Source organism: Anticarsia gemmatalis, chromosome 6, assembly GCF_050436995.1.
Source record: "Anticarsia gemmatalis isolate Benzon Research Colony breed Stoneville strain chromosome 6, ilAntGemm2 primary, whole genome shotgun sequence".
NCBI lineage: Eukaryota > Metazoa > Arthropoda > Insecta > Lepidoptera > Erebidae > Anticarsia > Anticarsia gemmatalis.
Genome location: NC_134750.1, coordinates 12,397,555 through 12,414,571, shown reverse-complemented (window position 1 = coordinate 12,414,571; position 17,017 = coordinate 12,397,555). Strand labels below are relative to the sequence as shown.

Below are 17,017 nucleotides of genomic sequence, written 5' to 3'. Positions count from 1 at the left end.
TTAATTAGCTTTGTTTAATACACGAGTGTGTAAAAGTGTGATGCCCTCCACTATTGTACTGCGAATTTGATAAAATAATTTCGCTTTTTCCAAACTGATATTTATTAAAACTTGGATAAGTTGTGATTTACATAAAACTAGGTATATAGTCACTTTTGTTTTTAGTATTTATTAAAGTTACACAAAATTTCTACACATGGTACATCCATGTATTTTCAGCAACTTGTAGCCTTTAATACCTAACGGCCAGTTTTAGTTTACTGCTTTGCTACTGCTAGGTAAATGGACCCTGCTAAAAAGGTTAACAGGATAAGTTTTTCGAGTAGCTGACCTGCTATCTTAACCCTCGCTTATTCTGTATTTCTATTAAACATCATTTAAAATATCAAACGTTGACCTAGATATACAATTGACTGCAGGAAATGCTGCTATTGATTTTAAGACTTATTAAAATAAAGCATAAAAGTAATATACTGACCACTCCCAGACGCGCAGGCTCTTGTCGTCGGAGGTGGTGACGAAGCGGCGGTTCTCGTCCACGAACGTGATGGTGTTGACGGCGCCCAGGTGCCGGTCGTACTCCTGCACCACCTCGCCGCTGCGGATGTCCCACTATAACAACAATACATAAATAATATCATTCACATTTTCTATGTCATGTTAGATCAAGCACTAAAGCGCTAAATTCAAAAGCTAATATATAAAACAAACGATTGCAGACCGCAAAAAAGCAACTAAAAATTCAAACCGTCTGGTAAGCGACATTTCGCAAATCGTATGTCGCAATCGATTTCGCTCAAACTAGTACTGTAACTCTTAGTGCTGCCTACTTTTGCAGTAAGCTCTATCATTACCGGCTGCGGCCTGCATCGCTAAACAAAACTAGTAAACTTTAAGCTATTTGAAACTATAAATAATGTTTAGTAAAAAAATCTAATGGTACTCATGTAGTAGGTACTTACACAAATAATCTTCTTATCAGACGTGCCAGCTACGAAGAGGTTCTGTTTGTCTTCATCTGGGTTAAACTTAGCACAGTACGGCACCTTCCGGGATGTGAACCTGGATATACACTCGCCCGTCTCCGTGTCCCATAGCTTTATGTAGCGATCGTATGCTGTAATACAAGAAATATTATTAAGGATGTATAAAATAAATTTAATCGATCAATGTCCCCCAGCTGGGCAAAGGTCGCCCGCCATAATGAGGGAGGGGTTTGGCCTTAAGTCCACCACACCAGTCAAATGCGGGTTAGTGACTTTGCAAAACTTCAAGAATTCTTTTTAAGAGCCCTCAAGCATGCAAGGTTGTATCAAGATGTTTTCCTTCACCGTTGGAATAAGTGATATTTATTCCTAATACACATATAACTTGGAAAGGTCATTGGTGCGTTGCCTAGGGTTCGACCATAACCACTTATACCACTCTGCTGTAACTGCTCGCTATATCGCCCATTATGTATGTTATTAGAATAAAAAGCTTACTAAATGTAAGTTTTTTTGCACCACCTTCTGTCCGATATTTGCCATTATTTGTTATTACTGTCACACGTGGAAAGAACAAAGCGAAAACAGAAATCAATGTGTCTCTTCTGCTACTTTACTGGTAAATAGCTAGAGGCTTTATTGACAGATGCGCATGTTATCTAGTAGCAGGCTGTATAACTACATACCTGCAGATAGAAATTGTTTGCCAGTATTGTTGAAGTTGACATCTCTGACTGCTTGTCTGTGTCCAAAGTATGTTCTTATACAACGACGATCGCCATATACTTCCCAGATCTGATGAAATATACAAGATTAGTGTTATTTACAATTATTTCTTAAGTCATGCTTAATATAATGCACGAATAAAAGAGTAACATTTTCGAAAATTAAATTGTATATATAAATCGTGAAATGTGTCAAGCGAGTTTTTTGCACGTCGTTATATTATTATACGACATGCAAAAAACTCGCTTGACTCATTTTCGTTTGCATTCAGTACAATTTGTATCAGGTAAACTGTACTATCTCGCTCTTGACAAATGTACTTTTTAGAATATTTAAAATGATTAGGTAAATGCACATTTTCAGGCCTCGAGTCGAGTCTTGAGTCCACTACACAGTCAAGTACAGGTTGGGGACTTTGCATGCCTTTTTACACTACATAAATGATTCCTTTGAATGAATATTACCTTGACGCGACAGTCCATGCCGGCGGACAGCATGAGATGCGCAGTGTTGGGGAACCAGCGCACTGTCGCCACGCCCTTCGTGTGACCCTTCCACGTGAAGATGTGGGCCTGCAAACATACAAACATTGGTCTAATAATAAATCCCATTATCAGCAAACCCAACTTATACTTTCTACTTAATAGAAGCATAATATAGGCCTAGGGTTTGGTGTTCTTTTACAACTGTTAAGTTATTTAACCAGACGTTTATCGGTAACAGATACAATATGATACAAAGCAAAGCTTAATCATTCTCGTAAAGAGTTCTTCAGTTTATGCCTCGTCTTTACTTACTTTAGGTAGGAAGCATTTGTCGGGTGGTGTGTCGCTCCTGAGTTGTGTTTCACTACGCGGCGCCTCTATCCACGACCTGCCTTGATAGTCCGTCGGGTTGTCGACTAAAACACAAAATGATAGACATTTTTAAACAAAACAAGCAAGTATAATACCTTAGGGTAAGAGCACCTAGATTAATTTAAAATGACTAGACTACTATAGTCTAAAAATAATGACTGTTAACTAGTTTTAGTAGCAGTAGTTTAGTATTATAGCTCACTGTTGATCTGATCTGATTTATATAACAGTGGTTATAGTCATTTTGAACAATGCTGTATCTATACAAGCTTTACTTTGTGATGAACAAAGTATTTTGATAAGTATGAGTGTAAAATATATTAGGTAACTACTTACTATGGAATATAGACTTCTCCTCCAAAGGTTTGTCTTCATCAACCTTGCCCTTCTTTTGTCGTTTGGCGACTATCTCAGCCAGTTCCTTAGCTTCATCACCTTCTGGCCTCATTACTCTGAAAATGTTAAGATATATAAGATAACTTAAGACATGCAACTCCTTAACTATAAACAGAAGGAGATCATTCTAGGATGACCAGCCAATGCCAATGAGTATAGTAAATAGTTCATTATTAGAGAGAAATTAAACATTTTTAAATGGAAAGACTCTGCTGCATGTGTATTCACTTCACAATAAAAATATAAATCAGAACACATAGCAAGCTTGGACATAGCAGTCTGTCTTAAACCACATAATGCCACTACTTAGCAAAGGTTTATTATCCTATAAACCTGGGGTTCCCACCAGTGGTCCGTGGAAGTCAAAATATGGTCCACGATTGATTTTAAAAAGAAACATTTTCAGGATGATTATTAAACCTTATTTTTAATATACAAGACGAAGTGGTCCTTGCTAGCAAGTATAATATAAAAGTGGTCCTGTACTAAGAAAACAATGCATTACTGTGTTACCTCTGTTCCCCTACATAGCCTCCCCAAGGTCCTAAGAACCCAGTCACATCCTCAGGATTATCATTTCTGTTTCTTTTCTTTTTGTCTAGAGGTCTCTTCTTTATGGTCTCAAACACTGACTTGCCTTCAGACTCCTCCGGGGCTGTTACCATTGCTGATACTGAAAATATATGAAAATAAAGTTTTGTTAATTGAGTTAAGTATGATTTAAAGTACTTTGGATGTTTATCAGACAATACTGAGTGCTGGTAACACCCATAGCATTAGAAAACTGCTAAGAATCACCTCAAAGTGTTTACTATACTGTAGTGGTTTTTAACTGAAAGATTAGGTTACAGTAAAACCTTAATCACATGTATATGCTCTTGGGATAAAAAGATTAACATACTATGTCATATTAATTAAAGACTCCTACAAATATATCCACAATGTTGCAGATATTGATACAATATTAGAAAGCCATTTCAAAATTCTCTTGTTAGGTATCAAAGTCTGGAAGTCTAGAGAAGAGGCCTTTGCTCAGCAGTGGGACACAGAAAGAGGCTTCATAAAAAAGAAAAAGGTATCTAAACCCTATCATGATTTTCCTAAAAGGATTTAATTCCTACATAACAAGCATAACATGAGCTTCAACTCACCAACAATAGCATCTCCATTCCCCACATCGCCATCAGTAGAAGGGTCAACCGCATACCCGTAACTCGTAAAAGTTCTTCTCTGATTCTCAAACTGGAAGTCACTTATATGTGCCTTCTCTACATAACCGGACAACATGTTTCTGTTGGCTTTCATTTGTTGCGTTTGAAATGGATTCTCTGGACCGTATGAAGGTGTGTATAACTCTTCATACTTAGGATTGTGCATTAGTTCCTCATTGTTTGGTATTAGTACTCTTGTGTCATCATTGTTCTGAAATTATTACGAAATTTATGTTTATAACACAAATTATATTGATACAATTTCTATAGGCTTATGTATGAGGTAGTTAATAAAATGGCAGACAAGCATTTGAAACTTATATTTGGGTAGCAAAGCTCTATTGTGGTTAAAAAGTAAGATGTACAATCAGAATCATCATATTTTGATGTATTTTAGTGTCCATAAACTTAGTACATTACTTGATATTATGAAATACTCAGTTTGAGACATAATTAATCAATAATCATATCTCAGATTACTAATAGTAGGTAGAAACCCACAAAGTTCAATGATAAACAAACATTGTTGTTTAACCCAGAGAGGAGTGTTTGAGGTTGTAAACATTTTTAATTAAATTATAACACGATTATATCCTTACCGTGGGCATTACAACCGGTGCAGCACATATTTGTAGCGATTTGGCCACAGAATAGTTCTGATCGACAGGTTTCAGATGCGTCAACAACTTCTCATTACTGTGTTCCTTTGCGACCCCCGTATCATCGCCTCCCTCGTCCTCAGAACTGCTACCGTAGTTTTGTATATTCAACATTGTGTCTAGTAACTATTTAACTTAACAACTATTTAACTAAATTGACTAAAGTACACAAACAAAATGAATCAAAATAGAAAACTTAATTCGAAGCGTCATATCACGTTGTTGAATGTGAAGTCAATGAAAAACTAAGATGGAGAGATATGTTTGTGCATGTTAAAAAGAGACAACAAACATTTTATGCCAAAAATAGATAAACGTTTTTGTTATGGAACATTTAGCTTGGCATTGACAAATGTCAATGACGGCTTATGTTTCGCCTAGAAATTAGAAGAATAGGCAAAAATGTTCTCAGTTTTTTGTTGCAGCCTCCAGAGGTCGAAAAAACTATTTAAGCCAATATTTACACAAGATAGATTAGTTTGCTTGACGAGTTAAGATGCTATTATGCGCTGCTTAAGAAGGAAAAAACTAGAAAAATGTAAAACCAAAGACAAGAAAAATTTACCAAAGTCATAGAGCAACTTTGAAGAATCGTGTTTTGACAAGGCTGCCATCCGCACACCCAAAAATCCATAAGTCAGGTGACGAGCCCTTGTGACAGCTCATATTTTCAAAAATACAATAAAAATAAAGAAAAACACATAAAATATGGCTTTACACGCAGCAGTTAAGGGCAAATTGATCAGCGTCATCGGAGATGAGGTATGTAATGAATTACACATGAAATTTTGACTTATATCCGTCGTAGAAGATTGTCATGTTTCAGGCTAATTTCTTAAGTAATTAGGGCCTCATTTAACTTTGCATACCTTTCGTTCGGTTTCAGGACACATGCGTTGGCTTCCTGCTGGGTGGAATCGGCGAAATTAACAAAAACAGGCACCCCAACTTCATGGTTGTTGACAAGAGTAAGTACTTTAGTTTTATCCAAGAGATCCTTCCTATCTGGTCAAGTAACAGTAATGCAGGATATAGGTTTCTTATATTACTATTCTCGCTGCTTCCTAGGTGAGAATGTTATATGTCAAGTATTCGGGTCATGTGTACCAAACAGCATAATTCTATGTTCAGTACTACCCAGTTACATGTTTGAGTACATTTTCAAAGTTGTGTGAAGAATTTAACAGTGATAAAAGTTAACAATAATACACACATTATATTTTTATACAAACATTGTTAAATCAGGCAGTTGACTATCTACCCTTGAATATTACGAAGTACTCATAATGCTCCTTTAGACTGACTACACATTGTAAAGTCTTGCACCTAATAAATGTCGAAGTTTTTGGTACTGTATCAGGAAATGAAATTCTATATGTACAGCAAACCAATGCTGTAAAGTAAAAAAATTGCAACTGTATGTTAAAAATTATGCTTCAATTGTTTATAAAATTATATTTCCAAGCAGGTATTTTGTGTTAGTGATACTTATATCCATATATCCATTAAAGCCACCGTGTGATTTATTATTGGGAGCGCACCCTAAATATTCTGAACAAGCACTTTGCTAGTGCTACTACCTCACTATCATCGCATCTCGTCATATTCCAGTGCTATGCAAACATTTTACTTTTTATTATTACACTTATCATCTGCACTAAGTTTTGAAATTAATCCTTTACTTACTTCTTTAGCCAACTCAAGAGCCCAGACAATATAATTACATTTTAACTGACTTCAATGAATAACACTTTTTTTTTATTTTAATATTTATACAATACTAGCTGACCCGCGCAACTTCGCTTGCGTCCAATAAGAGAGAATGGGTGAAATTTATCCCCGTTTTTGTAACATTAATTACTGGTACTCTGCTCCTTTTGGTCGTAGCGTGATGATACATAGCCTATGTCCTTTCTTTGGTATCAAAATATCTCCATACCAAATTTCATGCAAATTGGTTCAGTAGTTTAGGCGTGATTGAGTAGCAGACAGACAGACAGACAGAGTTACTTTCGCATTTATAGTATTAGTATGGATAGTATGGATTTTGTTAGATCTTACCCCTTTGCAAACTGAAATTTTTTATTTCATATAGTAATTTTATTCTAAGTACCCTGTAATTTGTTAACTTTTAACAACATTTTAAAATTGTGAAAACCATAATTATTATATAATATTAAATGTCCATATTAAATATCTAATTTCCGATATTCCAGACACTGCTGTCAGTGAGATCGAGGAATGCTTCAAGCGTTTCGTGAAGCGCGACGACATCGACATCATCCTGATCAACCAGAACGTGGCCGAGATGATCAGACACGTGATCGACGCGCACACGGCCCCCGTGCCCGCCGTGCTCGAGATCCCGTCCAAAGATCATCCTTATGACGCCAGCAAGGACTCCATTCTACGTCGCGCTAAGGTAAGTTTACTAACTTACTGCTAATTAAGTCAAGCACTTCACTCAGACATATTATTTTAATAAAAGTTGTTAACTCCTATCAAAAACCGAGCCTATTTGTATAGGGCAAAGTAATTGAATACCAACACATTAGGCTGAGAGGCTCCACATTATAGAATGACAAATAGACCATTGCTGACCTAACTATTTTTAAGATTGCATCGGATCTTTCTATTCCGTCTTGCATCGGCAAATGCTGCCAAGAATCTTATAAGATTTAGGTTAACATCACAAAGAAAAACGTCAACATACTGTTTATGTCAATTTTAATCATACCTTTCTTTTTGTTTCAGGGCATGTTCAACCCAGAAGACTTGGTACGCTAAAACTAATATTTATTGCATGATACAGTTTGTCTTGCAGACCGGCAAATGTAAATACGCCATCTGTTGAACGCCAACTAAAACTAACATTGTGACCATCTCTCTTCAGTGTGCAATTTAAACTAAATCAGTTCACTAATACATTCCACTTCCCACAAAAGATCTATTTTAACTGTTATGCTCTATAATTATATACGTAAAAGAGAAATAAATGGCTATAAACATGCGTTATTGCAAAAAAATCTGTGCGACTCCATTTTGAATTTTTGACATTTGTCAAAAGTACTGCCAGTGGCGGGAAAATACACTCCGCGTTTTTCCATTCGTGCTACAAAAATCTATCTATACCGGTGCTATTGTTCAACGCGTAATATTAAAAATATCTTTTACGTTTATAATCATAGATTACCCCGAATGAAACCATTATTTTAATGTGATAAATTATTGAAATGTAAGGTTGGAATTACAATAAAGGCGTTTTAGTGTTGCTATTATATAACCTACATTATTATCAAATATTATATTGGCTTAAACGTAGAGACGTCTTTACTGCAATTTCATCCTAAAATATAATAATAATACAGATTATTAACTTGTATAGATTTGTTGAAGTTGTATTATAGAATATAAAATATCAGTTTGTTGTTTTATTTTCTTTTTTTCTGAATTTGGCGATGCTGCTTTTTTGAGATTGTGATGAACTAACAATGTGTTTCGAGATTGGAGTTTTGAATTGGAATTATACAATGTATGATGCCTAGACACTGAGGTATGTTATTTTTTGTGGAGCACAAAAAGCTATTTGTGCTAGAAACTACAACTGCAGTGAGCCAATGTAAAATTTGGTATTTTACATTGGCCTACTGTGCTTTTGTAAGCAGCACAATTGAGATGAATTACTAATTATAATATCGTGTTTCTTTTTGTCGCTCCACTTTAAATAACTACGGAGTCTGAGCACTCGTACATAAACTGTACAAAAGAAGACCATTATGATTATAAATTGGCAATTTGTTATTTGAAAATAGGAATAAACAATAAACATTAAGATGCGTAATTTGTATAAATGCCATTGAAGTGACAGTTGTAAAAATAAAACATGTAAAAATTCTAAATTGTTATTAGCTGTTGTTATAAATATAAATGTTACAAAACGTGGTTTTAACATAAGCATGTGTTGTGTTCAAATTGCAGAGTTGTGTTCATTTGGACTTTTGGCATTGTATCATGAATTCCCATGCCCGTTTTGTAAAAAATCATCCCTTGAATAGTGTGGGTGTGTCAAGAAATGATAAAAGTGTTGTATATCATACCATGTTGTATTTGATACGATTGTTTTTACTAATTAAAAGCAAATGAGTGGTGTGCTGTGGTGTTCTTTGCGATCAACGAGTGAGTAAAATTTTTTTTTGTTTCTACTTTTGTCATGTGAGAATTATGTCTCAACTTATTTTTTTTATTTTTCAGTCTATGTTCGGCTCTGACAACTACGCAACATAATATATTCCAAATATTGTTATCCTCTAAAACTATTTATAGCACAATAAAAATAACAAAAGTAATATTTAATTTTTATTTTAAAGATTATTAACAAACTTACACTAAAATACTCATACACATACATTATAATACAGTGCACACAACCATAGATAAAAAAAAACAATTAAATGGTAACATTTACCCAATTATTTGGTGTTGACCTATAAATACCCGTAATGGAATGTCAGCGTGGGATTAGATGAGCTTCGAGTCTTAATACTTTTGGAATATGGAATACTTTGGATGTTTATTCGTCGAACTCGGCGACATCATTCTCTGCCTTCTTGTGTCCAACCCAGTCCCACTTGGAATAGTGAAGCTTGGTTTTCTTAAACTTGGGATTCTTCGAAGTGATGCGGACGAATATACGACGCCCGAAGAGCGGTTGAAGCTGCCTGAAGTTGTCCACAAGAGGCAGGTTCAGGTTGGAGAGGAGACCACGGAAGTTGTCCATCTGTGGAAACACGTGATTCAGTTAGAAAGGTTACCAATGACGTCACAAATCTCAGAACTAAGCAATAAGCAGCATCCTGGACTCCTGGAACTATAATTTATCAGCATTTGTCAAAACTAAGGGACAGTGCAATAATCGTCGACGCACTAAAGGCTCTTGGCAGCTGATTGAAATTCTATACAATTTAACTTCAGGATAGTTATGATACCTAGCTCCTTCTGCTCCTAATACGTGATATTTTCATCCGCTCTTCAATTCAAAATAGTAGTACAATCTTACCTGGAAGACGGAGATCGGCAAGTAATCAGAGAACACGACCCATGTGACGGCCTCGGCGCAAGGGGGCGTGGTGAGGGAGCCCTTGTAGGTGTAGAACCGCTCAGTGTCGAGGCCGGACAGGATGGACGACAGGGAGAAGGTGTGGGGCAGCTGCATACTGGTGTTGTAGTTCTCTATAGCAGATAAGTTCTTCACGATCGGCGTGAGGAGTTTTGCGTCGAATTCAACCACCTGGAATTGGAGGGTAGATTTTAAGTATTGATATATCTGGAGTCAATTGATTAATAAATAGTTGGTATGTCTTAATTGGTGTTGTTATATTATAACTTTGTTTTTGAAAGGTATTTGAGTCCTTAGAACTGTCTATGAATTTAGAAAAGTTGCTTTTCATATAGACAACCTAATTGTAAACAGCAATATGTAACCAAAAGCGAACCTAGTATTTTATTTTAGCAGGCACTAGCCTGAATCGTTCTTGAGATTCTAAATCACTATTGAAATCGCAGTCATACGAAATAGGTACAATTGATTTCATTTCGAAAAGACCACATACTTATCTAATAATTTTGTATTGTGACAAGTAGCCTTTCAAAAATGTCAAGCCATTTACCTGATAGAAGAAAGCAAGCACGCAAAGACCGTCAGGATGTTGCAAAGCTTCGGCGAGATTCCTATATTTCTTGTTCCTATGAATGATGTGCATCTCAAGAGGGAGACGCATATCGTTCAGGGTATGTTCTGAACCACGGTTGTTCTTGTCACCCCAGTGGAAGTGGAGACCTTCGATCTCATACTCATTGTCTAAAGGCCCGCCGAAGATGTAAGGCAGACGGAATCCTTTCTTTTCTTCTTCGGAACTGTATTTCGGTATAGTGAGCGCCACTGGAAAATAACAAATAAGTACTACAATTAACGCAAAGTTTCGTTTCAGTTATAAGATTTTTGATTCAAGTATCTAACTGTTTCGCATTCATTTGTATTTTTTTAGTTTTGCTTGTAATTTGCCAAGTTTACCGCGTCCTTTTTCCTTTAAAACACACATTTCCAACTAGTTAGATTAAACATAACTCATCAAAATTTTAGACAAGAAACTTTTCCCTATCATAATTTATTTCTTTATCAGGCAGTGATAGCCGAGTGGTATAAGTTGACACCTCCCACGCCAGTGGTCGCAGGTTCGAACCCGAGGCAACACACCAATGACTTTTCGAAGTTATGTGTGTATTAGAAATAATTATCACATGCTCCAACGGTGAAGGAAAACATCGTGAGGAAACCTTGCATGACTAAAATATGTTTAAAACATTTATTGAGGGCATTCTAAGTCCCCAACCCGCACTTGGCCAGCGTGGTGGACTCAAGGCCTAACCCCTCCCTCATTACGGGAGGAGACCCTTGCCCAGCAGTGGGACATTAATGGGTTAAATTTATTATTTATTTATTATTATAATTTATTTCTAAGTTGTCGATCGTCGTTCGTCATGAAACAAATGTCGATCGCACTGCTATGCTTCTGTTTTTCTCTTGTTTTTTTTTGTCTTCTTACCTGAATGTCCATTGTTAGTGATGGTCAACGGTCCAGGCAATGGGTTCTGATAGCCGATGAGTTCCATGGCAGGGATAGAGATGGGGATGGCTTGTCTGGCTGCGATGGCTATGGGAGATTGCTGGCGACCTCCGCATGCTGGGTGGAGGACGGCCCATCGTCTCTGATCCGAGGCTCGGTAGCCCCAGCCAAGAGCGGTGGATACTGGAAATAGAAGCAAGCTTTAGGTATGTTTATAATCTAAAAGAAGCTTCTTTACTCAACGGCAGTTGTAGATTCTAGATAAAGCTTTTGTAGGCACAGATTTTACACAATTTCGGATTTATTCCGGTACCGGATAAAAGTGATGTAAAAAGAGAAGCTTTTAGCCTGAATTCGCTTTTTTCCGAAGGTATAGTTAGGTAGGTATATCTATATCCACTTAGAATGTTAGTCCCATGTAATAAGGGACAAGCCTATGGGCACACTTCGGGAACGTTGCTAAATTCAGAACTAGCATTCAAATATTTCCAAGTTCTTGTGATTTGCAGTCGCATACACTATCACTAGGATTGTAGTTACTTTTTTCATCAATAGAAATAGAAAAAAAACTATTGATCTCTTTTGCAAATGTTTTGAACACCTCAATAGTTCACTTTTTAGCAGACGAAAGCGTGCATTCAAAATACATGACCATTTGTTGTCATACATATTAACCAGTGAGTAGACTTCAGAGAATGTTTGCCTTTTATAAGTCCTTATTAGGCTCTATAATTTCTGTTCAGAGCAGTGGTCGATTCGATAGAACTGTATAGCTATATTTGGTCGCATAACTTCGCGGTAAGGTGCCGAGAGCATCCTATTATAAACATAGTGACTCAATCAATTTAAAAATAGTAACATTGTTTATTTTTATAACATAAACTTTCTCATAACATGTATCGAGATTCAATTCAATATTATTAAAACAATGTATTATCTCATTTGTATCGATATGTTATGATAATATTACTACATTGTTTCACAATGACATAAGTAAACAAACTGTTGTAGAATATCAACAATTACATGTTTAATCGTTATTAAATAGTTGACATTCTGTTATTAGTAATTAAATCTATATTTTCAAATAAGGGTTGTAAATGACGGGCTTCGTGGTGAAGTTAAGGTGGTCGCCACGCCACTACTAATGCGTCGAAAGGTCGTTGGTTCGATTCCCACACGGAACAAATATTTGTGCGATTCCCAAATAGCTGTTTCGGGAATGATTGTACGTTGTGTCCGTCGTTTGTATAGTTATAAAAGTACCCGCGATGCAAGAGAAATTAGTACGGGAGTCTTCTTCTTATCGTATGGTTAGTGGTCAACCTAGTGTCAAAGTTGTTCAAACCGCCCGAAGGCCTTTGACGTGGCTTAACGACTGTTATCTTATTGACAACAACCGGGACCGACTTTTTACGTGCCCTCCGAAGCACGGAGACGCCCTGTTCAAATACCACTATGCGGTCACCCATCTATGGAATGACCGCGCCAAGGTTTGCTTAACCCACAGATCGTTTACCGACCGGTGAGCGCAACTGGCTACGGGCGCCTCAACGGAGTACGGGAGTTGTCTTTTTAAAAGAAAATAAAGTAGAAAAATAAGTTTCACTCTTTTCAGATCCTAGGGGGAAAACCTATTCAATAGTTATTCTACCATGACAAGAAACAAATTACTTAATAATTATGTTGTCATAATTGCTCAGTTACTTTTTAATCATTATGAGGCATCGACAAATTAGTATTAATCCAAAACATACATTTATTGCCGAGCCCATAAAAGGGCACGTTGTTCGTTTACAAATGGTTTCATTAGACATAAAAAGTCGTCAATAAATTTTAAAACCAGTGTTAACTAATTTATTATTCTTAATGCGACCGGCACAATCAAATTCTATGCCAACAATCGTACATTTTTTATGCTAGAAGAATGTCGAATTATGCAAAACTGATCGCATAATATGTGAATACGATTTTTTTGCTAGTGCTTGAATGATGCCGGACATTTTCTGAGGATGTCAATCAAACGGACGAATTTAAATATCCTAGCTAGACTTTATGACCAAAGACAGGTTGTGAATAACAAGTGCATGTAAATCGAGATCTTATTTAGTGCGTTAATTTGTCTTTTTAATGAGGGATGTTTGAGGGACATTGTTAACATTCATATTCTGACGCACTATAGATACGAAAAATTATTTGTTAATCTAAATTTAAGTGACTGTGCTAAGGTGCGATGTTTTTTTTTTTTAAATACATCATTTAATAAAGTAATGACACAAAAAATAACGATTAAGTAGATATAGGTTTGTTTTGGTAATGCAGAATCTTAAAACCTTTTGACAAATGATTTGCCCAAATACGTTATAGGGCTAATCAGCATAATTGAAATAAAACACCAAATACCAAATCAAAAAACTCTGTAGGACCAATCAGCATTATTGAGATAAAGACCAAATAACGAGTAAATAGTTAGTGGCATTGCTACAATTCGTAAGCCTGCAGGTAATTACTTTAGCCATCCTGTAATTATGCTACGCTATAGACCTTTGTATGACTACTCTAACAAGATCGCTTACCCCCGGTTTCGGAGTACATTTAGCGGTAGTTTATTTATTCAATAGCGTTTTTTTCTATGAGTTTAAACGGTATTGAATAGATAAACTACCGCTAAATGTACTCAGAAACCGGGGGTAAGTGGTCTTGTAAATAATGCAGGGGAAGTTTGTAAGGTTCATACCAAGGAGCGTTCTTTGGTTTGTGCCTACCCTTATAAGAACACGGCGTGATATTACTTATTTATGCATGTATATGCGGTCTTGTAATTTAATGTATTACGCAAATATAAATCTATGATCAATAACACGTAACTTTGACAGCTGTCAATATTTGGCCTAATTTGCGCGCCATTTTTAGTCGCCAGTCTCATTTATTACAAAATTTTATGATTAATATTATTGGTATAGAAAAAGTGACAAAACCAGTACTAAATATCACTGGCTTGATATAAAAAGTTATCACATTAGATTAGTTCGTGACAGCAAGCGAATTCCACAACATAATAGAATGAGTACAATTATCGCCTATAATGCATTTGGGAAAGACTTATGTATATTTGTGTAAGCAAATATGTGTGACCTTTGATAGATTATATCTAATAATATCTGAGTTAGATATTTTAGGTCAAGATTGTAGATTTAACGGTTGGTCAACGGATAATCTAATGTGACAATTTAATAAAAAAAAGTTATGCAAGTAGGTTTTTTAGCGAGTTTGGCGTTGGTTTTGTCATATAGGAGTTTTCATAAAGAGAATCGCTCTATATTTTTGGTGTAGGTAAAGGAGTCACTGTGGAACGTGAAGTCTCGAGTTTGATTTTCGTGCTATACAAAGTAATGATGGTTAACACTAAATTAATCATTTCAATAGAATGTTTGTGAAATTAACGTTAGGTTGACCAGTGTTTTGATAGTGCTCATTTTTTTAAATCAACACTCACGTTAGGCACTTGGTTAATAAACAAGATAAGAGCGAAGCGCGGCGCTATGACCAAGGTGTCACGAGTTCGATTCCTGTAGACCGGTCGTAGTACAAGAGGGCTCAAGTCTTAGTGACATATTAAGGGTTTTCCTGTGAGTAGGTATGTTATGAGGTGTCTAATTTATGACAACCGGATCGTGCGAGGCATAATCAAACTGATATTGTCGTTAAGAACTTAATCAACATTTTCTCGCCTGAAACCGTTACGACATTAGACCTAATTCATAAGTTAATTTCCGACTAATGTGGCGCAAATGAACCAAAACCAATATGTGTTTCACATTCTCGCTTTTAATAGAAAAATATTGGCAGTTAACAGTAATTTTTATTGCTTTATTTACGATCCGATAGTATTTTACGGGTATTTCAAAATAAATAAAGTTAAGCCTACGTTCGACCTTTTTGTAGAATTCGATTTTGAAACTAGGTTGACAATTTAAATATCGTAGATAATAAAAAATTAAAGAATAATTTGTTAGATACAGACATTGAGCTAATGTTTTTTAGTGAGAATTATTAAAAAAAAAAGATAGCGTATCATAGTAATTTAGTAAAGTATACAAATGTATCGGTTAATTTACTTTCTAGTAAAACAATTTCTGACGAAAATGGTATCATGAAATTGTAATGGAAACCCAAATACCAGAGGTATAGAATGTACAAAATATTATTTACGTTTAGACGAGCATTGTCTGTTTTAATCGGATGTTTGTGCGATCCGGCGTATCAAAGGAAGATACTGCGTTTTTCGCATGCTTCCATTACCTAACTGACGATTAAAATTCACGTACTTATCTATGTTTATGATAGGCTGCAATTATCTGACCTTAGTCTAGTTCATCCCACTACTTTTATGATCCAGTGTTGCATATAACTTTATTTTATTTTCAGCAAACTAATTTGTTAAGTAGTTTTGTATCGATTTGCTGATGTTATTTATAACCACGTTTATAAAAATAGTTAATTAGAATATAAATTAATTTATTTTTCTGTTTATTTCACTGGCAGTATGATTATCAAATATTTTTCATAGAAAATTTTAATAACTCTTTCTTAAAACACTCTTTATTTTATATGCACTATCTTAACTTATTATTTGTATTTATTAATTGATAAAAATAATAAGTATACACTTAATATTTTATCAGAATGGCCACTGCAATTTAATTAAAATTTTCAAATTATTTTTATAAACTTACCATTTGCCGCCAAAATAGCGATGACAGTTGTAAAAACTGTGGTTCTCATTGCACTTTTTTAAAAATATTTTAATATTAAAAAAAAGATTATAATCGATGGGTAAGTGTGTGCTTCCTGCCAGCCAGCCCGCGGTTTATATACTACACAAGCACATCTTGAGCACTGCGTTTTCAATGGCCCGGCGCGTCATCGACGTGAGAATTAACACCCCTAATGACGCATCGGTATATTTTACCCGTTGTCTTTACAATAGTACTGATAAATTTTAATAAATATTTAAGGATATTAAAATATATTCAATAAATATAAATATAGGATACGTGTGTAATAGGTTGACAGAAAAAGGAAGGAAATAATGTGCCGAATGTGGAATAATAATATACATATTTATGTCCATCCAAAGTGTCAAAAAATACACAAATAATATATAAAAAAATGTCATGTTGACTGTAGGCTTATAGTCGACCTGATTATTAGATATATGCTTGTTCTATCGCTTTAGGACCTAGGTCGTAAGTGTATCGCACAAAGCAAATGCTAGGTGCTAGTCCTCGAGATCTATTCAGGGACTGTCGCAATCTAACTGACAACCCATAAAGTTAAGCTTGATGTATTACTAAAGGCCGGTTTCACTTCTTCTGGATGAGTATCAAATAGCTTATCAGACGGAATCTTGGTAGATTTTTTCACACATCTGCTGTTATTTAATCTATTTTGGTTATCTGACACTTTTATAAGCTGTGGACTAGCTAGGAAAAAGTTACCAAATTTTTAGTCCTTAGAAAATATGAATTGCTAATATTTAATTCAACATTCAATTTA

The 17,017-nt window shown here is 35.4% G+C and overlaps 3 protein-coding genes across 3 annotated transcripts in view; 1 reads left to right on the top strand and 2 right to left on the bottom strand.

Annotated features, from left to right (window-relative positions):
• The window catches only part of LOC142973783 (pre-mRNA-processing factor 17), a 43,125-nt gene extending 38,057 nt beyond the window's left edge, over window positions 1-5,068 (bottom strand). Inside the window, exons 1-9 of the mRNA XM_076115785.1 lie at window positions 4,776-5,068; window positions 4,117-4,387; window positions 3,479-3,638; window positions 2,906-3,021; window positions 2,510-2,613; window positions 2,177-2,284; window positions 1,673-1,781; window positions 963-1,117; window positions 479-612 (exon numbers count right to left, since the gene is read on the bottom strand). Of these exons, the coding sequence (XP_075971900.1) occupies window positions 479-612; window positions 963-1,117; window positions 1,673-1,781; window positions 2,177-2,284; window positions 2,510-2,613; window positions 2,906-3,021; window positions 3,479-3,638; window positions 4,117-4,387; window positions 4,776-4,949 (1,331 nt within the window). The 5' untranslated portion in view covers window positions 4,950-5,068. The remainder of the gene's footprint in view (window positions 1-478; window positions 613-962; window positions 1,118-1,672; window positions 1,782-2,176; window positions 2,285-2,509; window positions 2,614-2,905; window positions 3,022-3,478; window positions 3,639-4,116; window positions 4,388-4,775) is intronic.
• Window positions 5,069-5,437: 369 nt separating this feature from the next.
• Window positions 5,438-9,181, top strand: Vha14-1 (V-type proton ATPase subunit Vha14-1). The gene is made up of 5 exons (XM_076115784.1): window positions 5,438-5,597; window positions 5,722-5,803; window positions 7,052-7,257; window positions 7,590-7,613; window positions 9,087-9,181. Exons 1-5 carry the CDS (start codon window positions 5,544-5,546, stop codon window positions 9,117-9,119), a joined length of 399 nt encoding a protein of 132 aa, XP_075971899.1. The 5' UTR covers window positions 5,438-5,543; the 3' UTR covers window positions 9,120-9,181.
• Window positions 9,179-16,353, bottom strand: CAH9 (Carbonic anhydrase 9). The gene is made up of 5 exons (XM_076115783.1): window positions 16,195-16,353; window positions 11,438-11,641; window positions 10,502-10,773; window positions 9,892-10,122; window positions 9,179-9,612 (listed from the first exon to the last, which is right to left on the bottom strand). Exons 1-5 carry the CDS (start codon window positions 16,241-16,243, stop codon window positions 9,406-9,408), a joined length of 963 nt encoding a protein of 320 aa, XP_075971898.1. The 5' UTR covers window positions 16,244-16,353; the 3' UTR covers window positions 9,179-9,405.
• Window positions 16,354-17,017: the final 664 nt, after the last annotated feature.